This window comes from Morone saxatilis, unplaced genomic scaffold (genome assembly GCF_004916995.1).
Source record: "Morone saxatilis isolate NCDOM2014 unplaced genomic scaffold, NCSU_SB_2.0 Contig19, whole genome shotgun sequence".
Classification (NCBI taxonomy): domain Eukaryota; kingdom Metazoa; phylum Chordata; class Actinopteri; family Moronidae; genus Morone; species Morone saxatilis.
In genome coordinates, this window is record NW_023339751.1 from 23,495,934 (window position 1) to 23,506,871 (window position 10,938).

The 10,938-nt window shown below is 40.9% G+C and overlaps 1 protein-coding gene across 1 annotated transcript in view; it reads right to left on the reverse strand.

The window, feature by feature from the left end:
* Positions 1-10,938, reverse strand: part of LOC118329649 (echinoderm microtubule-associated protein-like 6) — a 90,927-nt gene that overhangs the window by 27,006 nt on the left and 52,983 nt on the right. The window contains exons 21-29 of the mRNA XM_035663878.1: positions 9,371-9,482; positions 7,549-7,676; positions 5,849-5,990; positions 4,033-4,185; positions 3,783-3,914; positions 3,046-3,134; positions 1,947-2,123; positions 1,041-1,275; positions 635-761 (exon numbers count right to left, since the gene is read on the reverse strand). Of these exons, the coding sequence (XP_035519771.1) occupies positions 635-761; positions 1,041-1,275; positions 1,947-2,123; positions 3,046-3,134; positions 3,783-3,914; positions 4,033-4,185; positions 5,849-5,990; positions 7,549-7,676; positions 9,371-9,482 (1,295 nt within the window). The remainder of the gene's footprint in view (positions 1-634; positions 762-1,040; positions 1,276-1,946; positions 2,124-3,045; positions 3,135-3,782; positions 3,915-4,032; positions 4,186-5,848; positions 5,991-7,548; positions 7,677-9,370; positions 9,483-10,938) is intronic.

Genomic DNA, 10,938 nt, shown 5'->3' on the forward strand with positions numbered 1-10,938 from the left:
CAAGCTGCGTAGGGCCCCGCAAATTACAAAAAGGCCTCATCTCCCCCTTGTGTCAAAGCGGGTGTCACAACAGGAATCAGGTAAACTTGTGTTCTCTCCTCTCCAAGTTTGATGTCAGCAAATAACAGTAACTTTAAGTCTCTTTACTCTGTCTGTCTTACTACCAGCTTCAGTTCTTGGTCTGTCTGTCTGTCTGTTTCAGGGCTGTCCTGTGAGTGTGAAAGTGAAATACAACTATTCATTACATCTGATCAATGCCAACGGGCAACAGTGTTTATAAACTGCAGGAAAAAAGTGTAATGGGGTCCCACTTTCACGCAGGATGCACAGTGGTCTGGTGCAGCTTTAAACTGTGGATCCAAACTGTACTGTAAAATCCAGATAAGTCAACTCAAAAAATTGTTGAAACTCATTACATTGTTGAGTAAAACTAACTAAATTTTGTAAGTAAAAAAAACATTCAAATAAACAAGTTACAAAACTAAGTTAGTGTGACTTAAAATTGCAAGTAAAAGCTGTTAAAAAAATAATCTTTTTTAACTTACAGAACTGAGTTTGAGTTGTTAATGTAATCTGTTTGAACAATTTTAGTTAAAATAACCTGTTGTGATGGTGACAGTGTGTGTGTGCATACCTCTCCTCAGCAGATAGCTCCTTCAGCTGTTGGTGAGGTTTGGTTCCTCTCATCTCTCTGAGGCTGACAGCGTACATCTTAGTGGTGTAATCCACCGTCTTCTCCCGAGCAACGTCACTGTCGTAACCTTCACACACACACACACACACACACACACACTCATAAATGAAGAGTTCTACAACCTGATCCCGGCCAGTTTGTGGCGTTCAGGCTTGGGTCTTGGGTAATTATTTTTTATTGGACATAAAGTCTTTACAAATCAAGCATATAACCTTTTCTTTGAATAAGACATTTAAATTATAAAATATGACACTTGTCCATGAACTACCTATAAAAAATGTCATCTGATTTGACGTCACGGTCAGTGTTCTTTTTTAAAATCAGCTCTAATGACAGACACACCCACCTCCGTCCTCCTCAGTGTCATCATCCGACTCCTCACTGTCCACGGGCGGTCGGTTGTCACGACACAAAGGCCCCTCCCCCTCTCCGCTGACCCCACCTCCTCGCTCCCTCGCCCAGATCATCAGTGCAGTGTCGGCACCGCCCACCGTCAGCAGGGCGGAGTCGTCCTGAGCCCAGCGGACATTGGTCACCTGGGCGCTGTGGCCCACATAGCGCTTGAAACGGGCGTACTGACCCTGGAGGGTGGAGGGGGAGGAGAATGACCCGTTCATATACAAGTAATACAACAATGAAAAAACACTGCACAAGTCAAAGTCCTGCAGGTTTCTCACGGAAATCTAGAGTTTATCATATTTTTTGGAAATTGTAACAAAGGAAGATTGACTGTAATTTACTCAGAGGAGTAAATCACCTCGGTACAGCTGACTTAAAGCTCAAAAAATCATTCTATAGCATATTATCGATGTTTATAAGACATTATTCCACACAGAAACATAGAATTTAAGATCTATTATGGTGCTTTGGAGCAGTTCTCTATGTGTGTATGAGTTCTGGTAGATATAATGTGCTGTGTAACCCAGGACTCAGATTCTTCTTTCAAACACTGTTGTCCCTAATGGTACTTAATAAACCTTGTTATAAGTTGTCATGCATTATTCTAAACATTTGTAGTTTTATAAAGCCTTATAAATTAATTTTAATGTCTTATGAATGTGCTTATAATGCATCATAGATGAAGAAGGGAGAAAAAAAAAAGGAAGAAAGTAGTAAAGAAAGAAAGAAAGAAAGGAGGAAAAAGAAAGAAGACAAGAAATCGGTCTTTCACTTCCTAAATATAGTAGATGTTTATCGCATATTCCCTATCTAATAGCTCATGTGTAAAGACCAGTGAGTCTGTCTGTCGTACTCGAACGGGGTAGCTGAACAGTTTGAGGAAGCCGAAGTCGTCTCCAGTGGCGAACAGCGTTCGGTCTTTGGTGAGCGACGCAGCGTTGATGTCGGTGATGTCACTGTGCGTCGGCCAGATCCCATCACAGCTTGAACCCAGAACACACGTCCAGCTGGACCAGTCGATCCGCTCCAGCTAAACACACACAGAAATAATTTCAGACAAATAGAGAAAAGTAAATGATAAAAAATTATACAACATAAGATAAAAATGTAACTCAAAATTACAAGGTTAGCAGAACACACACACACACAACACCCACACCACACAACACACCCACCACCACACAGTACCCACAACCAGTGTTGGAATCTAAACTAATACAAGTTACTTAAAGGTCCAGTGTTTAGGATTTAGTGGGATCTAGCGGTGTAGTTGCAGATTGCAACTCACTCGTTCCTACCCTCCTGCACAGTCTGTAGATATAAACGACTCATTCCAAGGTAACGAAAACACAATAATTGTACATAAATCAATATTTTCTTGGAAAAACCCCCAAATGACGATGTTTGAACTTATAAACATTACATCACAAGTACGTTTTTAACACTTATTTTTTAAAATTAATCTAACCTAATTCATTAAATGAATTAAATTTAACAATTTTTTTTGGCAGCCATGCAGTTTTTAGGGGTGGCCACTCGATGCCGCCCCTGTTAAAAAAGAAATATAATAGAAATAAAATACAGTATATAATGTAATAAACAAAATAACATTTTACATATTAACATAATTTAGGATAATATAGCACATTACTGTATAATCTAGTATGGGATATAAGATAGCACATAGGTATACATAACATAAGGTGAAATGTAGTAATATAATAATAATAATATACAATATATACTTTATCACAGAAATATAGCATAGAATAAAAACATATAATATAGTATAGTATAATACTGTATATTATAAATATACATGTTGAGCAGGTCACACACAGTTCTCACACCTGAACAACAACAGTATAATGCATCCACAAGCACTTCAACAGAAACTGTAATTATATTTCCTGTGTTTCACTCTGGCCAGCAGGGGGGGCAGCAGCACTAACCTCAGAGTTTCTGATGGTCTGTCTTTTTCCTCTCGGGGCTTCGAAGAAAAGTTGCTCTTTGGCTCCTGTGTTCACTTGCAGCAGTTTACCTGCAACAAACACACACACACACACACACACATGCATTTGAACATTGCCAGAGTGAGACAGTTTCTCTCTCAAGCCAACACTGTTGCACTGAAGCTTCCTTTTATTGGTTTATAAAGCTCTTAATGGTCTTGGTCCTACTTATTAATCAGATTTGCTTTTACACTATGAACCCCCTACAGCCCTCAGGTCTTCTGGTAGTGGTCTTTTAATTATCTCTAAAGTCAGAACAAAGACCCATAGTGAAGCATCCTTTTAGGTCCTCGTCTCGTCGTCTGAGGAGCTGAGGGTAGCAGAGAGTGTTAATGTCATAGTGTTCTTAATGAGTCAGTCCAATGACCTTATGGCCTCCTCTTGTTCACTTTTAGCATTTACTATTATCCCGTAATTGTCACTTGTGGCCACAGAGGTCACTGTTCAACAAAAGGTACTCAGTCTCCCTTTAACCCTTTGTGTCTGATATAATTTTTAACATTCAGTTACATGTGTGACATCTCCTCTTTCAACCTCGTTGAAAGGCAAGTTCCAGAGGGAGGGGGCAGGGATGGAGATGCTGTTGCAGTAGTACAGTCGTAAGTCAAATATGTTTATGTTGAGGGAGACTTTAAAAATGAGCAGCAGAGAAAGGGAGAGAGAGCACTGTGTGTTACCTCGGGCATCCCAGTCGATGTGTGTGATGTAACTGGACGCTCCTTTACAGATCCCCACTCTCTTACTGCTCAGCACGTTGTAGATGTCGACGAAGCTGTCATGGGACGCCACAGCCAGGAATTTACCTGAGTCTGAGACGGTGTGTGTGCCAGAGAATGTCAGGTAAAGAGAGCGTGAGTAGATACAGTACGTCCTCTGCAGAGACACAGCCATATTTGTGTGTGTGTGTGTGTGTGCGTGTGTATGTACCTGGGGTGAAGCGGATGTCAGAGATGGCGTCGCGGCGATGGTGGAAGCTCAGCAGATCCTCCAATGTGTCAGCGTTTACCACCAGCACGCCGCCATCGCTCAGACCCACTGCCAACGCCTTCCCATCCGGAGAGAAGGCACAGCAGCGACCGCCTGGAAAACACACACACGTACACAGTCAGTTAACTTGACAGTAAATAACTTAGTTAATCAGTCAGTTTTGTCTTGTTTTTACATGGTCAAAGGTAATTTGATTACTCCCTGACTCGGTATTCTGATGTCCATGTGTGGGCTGTAATGTCTCCAGTCCTGCCAGTGACCTTCACTGCATATCTTCCCTTGTCTCTGTCCCCTCATTTTCTGTCAGCTCACTATTGTCTTATGCCTTATAAAGGCATAAAATGCCCTAACTAATCTCGAAAATTCTGCAATGTTGCTAAAAATTCAAAACACATATACCTCCCTCCAAAATTCTCCCCCTGCCTGGCATTTCTATCACCCAACTTCTCTGTTTTATTTACTGACTCTGTCTGGTTTTCTTATTCTGTGTCCATCATTGTATTAAAATATTAACTGGGCTTTGCTGTAAAAGAGACTCAGCTATCCAACTCCTTATACTTTAATTTTAAGTATGGAGTATGGTCTGGATCTGCACTATTAGAGATAACTTCTGTTTTGATTTGGTGCTACACAATACAATTGAATTGAAAACAATATGAATACTGCATATAAATAAACAACATTTTAAAAAGTCCATGTGAGTCTTCACAGTTAGTCACTAGTAACTAAAGCTGTCACATAGTTATAGTAAAATATAATGTTTCCCTCTGCAAAGGCGGAGTCAGGGGGTGGCCACCATAGGCTAAAGTCTGGCCACCCCCTTAACGCCATATTTTGGTAATTTTTTTCTTGTGCTTAACCATTTCTCTACTGCTGCCAACTCCACTGGGGACGTCTTTTAGCAGCGCACCCATCTCGTCCTGCCCCTCCACAACCCACTCTGCATTCAACCCACTCACTGCTGTAGTCTGAAGGGAGAGTTTTGTGCTGCATAGAAATGAATGGGAAGCAAATTCTGGTCTGACAGCGTCTTATTAAGAAAATCTGTTGTTGAGGAACCAAACTCCAAGCAGAAGAAATTCAGGTACAAGGTATAAAAGTAGTGAAAGCTGATGATGATGATGATGGCGCTTTCAGGGACTTAATTTTGGTCGAAGCAAACATCATAATCTAACCTCTACAGCGCCATGCCACGCAGAAAAAACTGAGAAAGACTTTAAAGTGAGTACTGGCCTCAGCCTGGCCACCCCGATGGAAACAGTTTAAGTCTGCAGTGAAGAAGAAGAAGTTAGTAGGCCTACGTCATATTTGTACTTAAGTACAGTACTTGAGTAAATGTACTCTGAGTTTCAAGGCTCTCCAGGACAGAACAGACCACTGCAATTATGTGGATGATATGACTCTGTCCCAGATGTGGACACCCCAACTACCCTGTACTCATCAACAGATCTATGGGTCTAATGGTCTAGACATCTGGGTAGAGTAACACAAAATGAAACTCATAGGTCGCCATCATAGGTAACCTGGGATGGGACAGTTAGACGGACTAAATGCTGACCTCAGACACCATGGAGGTTTTTGCTCTGAATCTCTTGAAGAATTCAGTGTTCGAAACCCTGAACAGGCCACAGATTTTCATAGAAATGAACTGAAACCAACAGCTTTCTAGAAGGAAGAAAATCTAAAAACTGACAAATGTCAAATATACAGGATTTGTACAGGATACAAAAAATACATGTAAAATTGGCGGTCTGACCTCTCTTCAGCTTGCGGACGGCCACCATGCGGTGATTGGCTGACGTCTCCCACAGTCGCAGGGTTTTATCATCACTGACGGTGGCACAGACGGGGAGGAGGGGGTGAGTGGCCAGACCCCAAACTTCGCCCTCCATATGACCCTGCACACACATACACACACACACAAACATTTTAATCAACAGGAAGACTAATAAGTAAGTGTGCTGTTTTTGATCAACAGAAGAGAGAGGAGCTGATAATCAGTTATTACCTTGTGTACAGTTCTAACAACCATAAGCATAAACGAGCAGCACGAGTGCGAGCCCTGGATTTTGTCTTTCAGGCTACATATACAGGAGTAGTACTCTAACATAGTTAATATATTCTACATTAGATTAGAACGTTTTCTAGAATTGAGCATTAATCATACAGTATTTACAGTAAGGTAGGAAAGCCCAGAGCTCTTTGTAGTAAAGGTGCAAATATAAGATCTATATTCAATATATTTATTAGCTGTGTATCTTTTATGAGGTCTAATGACAATGAAAATTGAAATAGCATATGTTATATTTCCCCCCACTTCTAAAACCAAACCTACACCTTTCTGAAAGACACATTCACAAGACTTTCATGAACACACACACTTTTGCATGCTTTACAAAATGTGAACATCTAAAATCAAGTCACACAGTCACACACGTCATACAAATACAAACACACACTCACACTACATGTAGTTAATGTAGTTCATCTAGACCGAAAACTGTGGAGACTGTTAATCTGTGTGTGTGTGCAACTGCTGATCGATCTGCAGGAGTCAGCTCCCCTCACCATGGCAACAGGTGCCGTACCAGACTATCAGACATTTAAAAATATCTGCTATCCACACACACACACATACACATGCACTCACACGTGAGCGAATTGATAAATTTGATGAAGACATGCATTACAAGGTCCATCCAGCAGCCATTCTGGAGTTTTTGATCGTATCACATGACTTTGCTCAGTTGTCATGGAAATGTACAGACAGGTGACAAATTAAAGGAAAAACCTCAATAACTGAGTGGAGAAACACAATGAATGCAGATGCTTCAACACAGGTCAACTGCATGGTTCAATTATACAACAAACATCCAATCATGCTCTGTGGCGTGTATGAAATGCTGAGCAGGCCCAGTTGCCTCTGAGATCAGTCAGAAATATATACGTGTAGGGTTGCAGTGTTTAAACCCCTCATTACAAAGATGAATGCACATTTGAGAGTTCAGTGTTGCAAAAACCATATAGGCTCTAGTCTACAGAGAAAAAAGTGATATGCTCAGATGAGTCATCCTTCACCATATTCTGTGGGCCTAAATGATTGACCCCTACAGAGAGTGGCTCTGTTATACTGTGGTGAAATTTTCCTGGCATGGTTTGGGTCCACTTGTCCACATTAGAAGATAGGGTCACTGCCAATAAATACAAAGCTGTTCTGAGTGATCGCCTTTATCCTGTGATGAAACATTTCTCTCCTGATGGGAGCGGTCTCTTCCAGGATGACAATGCATGAGGGCTCACTGAATGGTTTGATAAGAATAAAATGATGTGAATCACATGCTATGGCCTTTGCAATCACCACATCTCAACACACAGTACCGTTGCTATGGTTACCTGCAGTTAAATATGCCTTGAGCTTTGAGTTAAAACAAAAGTTAAACTGTCGACTGAACATACCTGCACCAGCAGGGTCATTGGTCCGGTCTTGTCTATCTCTAGAACTTCTCCATTTTTGGTTCCCACCAGGATGTGACCGTGACCCAGAGTGATGGCTCTGATGGAGGGGTTGTCCTCCAGCAGCAGGCCTGCACACACACAAAGTCAATTTAATAGTCAGTAAAATAGAATAGAATAAACTTTATTGTCCCCGAGGGGAAATTTGTCTTGTTGCTTCACAGAAGCAAACATACCTAAACAACAGACACACATAAAAAAACAATTAAAAAATCAACATAAAAACATCTTAAAACATAGAGACACTATACATTTAACACTGACAATGTGGCATCTTAAAAAGAGACTGTCAGAGACTCAAGAATTAAAGTGCTACGGTGTTGGTTTGTTTATTGCACATTGCCCTATTGCTAATGATTTAGTATTGGAGTTCAACAGCTTTATAGAAGTCGGGACGATAACTTCGGTCTGTTTGATTTGCACTTTGGCACAGAGTCATCTTCCTGATGGCAGAGGTTCGTATTCAGAGAAGAGGGGATGTTGAGGGTCCACAATGATTTTTTTCCGCTTGTTTCATGACTGTAGGCTCATATAGGCCCTGTATGGGCTTATATTCTTTACTCCCTATTATCGTCATGGCTATTTTGTGCGTGCTGGCCAGCCTGGTTTTCAGCTGCACTGTTAAGTTGCCAAACCATGCTGTGAATCCATATTTAATGATGCTCTCTAGGATCGCCCTGTAGAACATCAGCATGATCTGGCTGCTCACACCGTACAGTCGCAGTCGCCTTAGAAAGTACAGTCTCTGCTGCAGACGATTACACAGGTGATAAATGTGTGTTTGGACACCTAAATATTTATACAAGGACACTTGGCTAATTTTCTGGTTTTTGATGACCACTGTCTTGTCGTCAGTTACTTGTCTCGGGTCAAAGACTTAATAAACTTAATAAAGGTGGCTGTCTCATTACGGTACACAGAAGGGTCCATGTCCTTGTGGAGAAGGCTCAGGATCGATGTATCATCAACAAATTTTATAATATAATTATTGGGGTGTACTTTCCTACAGTCATTAGTGTACAGTGTAAAAAGTATAGGTGATACCACACAACCTTGTGGGACCCCAGTATCGCTATGTTTGGTCTCTGACAATGTCTCATTAATTTTCACTTGTTGTGTCCTATTAGTTAAAAAAGAATAAAACCATTTGATCAAGGAAGGGTTAACACTCATATCCTTGAGCTTTTCTAAAAGCAGGGCTGCACTGTATTAAATGCTGAACTAAAATCAATAAATACAATTCTAGCATAGGCTTTTGTGTTCTCAAGGTGCTTAGAAGTAAAGTGCGAAATGCAGAGGATGGCATCTTCAATGCAGAGCGTACTGCCATCAAACATGACCACTTAAAACACAAAAACAACAAGACATTAGCAACAGTAGCACAAGCCCGGGTCGCTGCAGAGGCGCGCCACCGGAAGAGTTATGAAAATATTTTCCAAAACAGATATTTATAGTTTTACAGACAGAGGTGTGTGTCACAATGTGTCCACCTGATGGCAGTGTTGGATAAAAGAGCCTCTTCTATAGCTGACAACTGCTTTACTTATAATGACAAACAGGGACAGCAGTTATGACCACGCTAACCATCAGGTAATCTACAAAATACATAATACATAAAAAAGAGGTACAAAAAATATGAAAGTGAGGACATATAGTCGGGTTAAGGTCAGGCTGAAATTAGGCTGAAGTTAGGCTGAAGTTAGGTTTAGGTTAGGCTGATGTTAGGCTGAGCTCAGGCTAGGGTTAGGGTTATAGTTGTGTGTACCTTTAGAGCCTGGGGACAACGCTGCTCTCTTGATGGCGTACGTCTTCAGACAGCGGTCAAACATGTCATCCCACAGCTCCACCACGCCGTCCTTTCCGCCCGTCACAAAGCCCTGAAAAGAAATGATTCATTTATTGATTTCACTGAGTTATTGATACTTTAATAAGTGGTAAGTATAGATCTTTGCTCTGCCAATATGTCGACCATCTTTCTCTCCTTTCCCTCTCTTCACTCAAACTCTGTCACACCCGCCTTCTCCCTCCCTCCCTCCTTCCTTCCCTCTTTCCTTCCTTCCTCTGTCAGAGCTGTGTGCTGTCATCCTTCAGTCTTGTCATCCTCTCCTGACAGGTTTTTTTCTCTCATGTCCTCCCACTCAGCCTGAGATCCTCAGGTCTGTGTGATGTATCCTCTGAAGACTCTCACGCAGTCCATGTTGTGCTGGAAAGAGTCTTTCTCTACAGTGTTTTAACTCTGAGAGTAATAAAACATTCCCTGACACCTCAGATAATGATAAAAGAAATATATTATGTGTGGCGTAGAGAAAGAGGAGGACGAGTCTAGTTTTATTTTCTTGTTTTTTAATCTAAATAAAATAACTAATTTACTTTAAACATTAAGATTGGTTCATGATCAAACTAAAGAGGAACAAAAACAATACAAATTTAGATAAAACATGTCCTTTTGATTCCTCCTGCAGGATCTGGAGCTTTCTAAGAGGCTGTTATCATGGAAGCAGTCAGGAGGATCAAGTTATTCTTTAAAAAAGTCAAAAACTAACCAAACAAAGAAAATTAGATTTTGTGGATTTGAAGGGGTTTTTGGTAAACCCAGACTCCCCTGTCAGTCTCTTTATTGGCTCGTCTGTCTGTAAATCCTGTTACATAAAGACAGAGTCATACTGTACAGAATGAAGAGAGGGAGTTTAAACAATGAACAGAGAGCAAAAGAGAGGAAGGGAGAGAGAGAGAAAGAGACTACATACAGCTTAATCTATTATAGCACTTTGAGTGGTTGGAAGACTAGAAAGGTGCCTATGTATAGTGCAGTCCATTTTCATTTACATGTAAGTCAGCTAGAAGTACAGAGCAGCATAATGGTACTTCAGTACAGTACTAAAATGTACTTCCGCTGGTGTCTGTAGAGTCACCTTCCATCATTTATTGAAATCTAAAGTGGAACTGGAATACAGCCAGATTATCTCAGATTATTATCTTTTTACAAATGTGGTATTTGTGTGTGTGTAGTGCGCGTGTTCTTGCGAGTGTTACTCATACAGTGTTCAGTGGAAACAGCGTTTATTAAACAGTGGAATGGTTCTCCAGACGCATCCCCCTTTTTTTTTTTTCTACTAATAACCTTTACATTCTGTCAGCTCAACGTTGTGTGTGTGTGCTTTACTCTACACTCGACCCTCAGTGTTTTGTCATTTTGAACTTGAAATGTCTAAATTCCGCAAATCTAAATGGTAGGAGGGAGCAGGACGTGTTGCTATATTTACAGCCCTTTTTTTGCTGTCAGCGTTTCTCTTTCCATCTGTTTTCCCCTCTCTCTCTCTCTCTCTCTTCTCT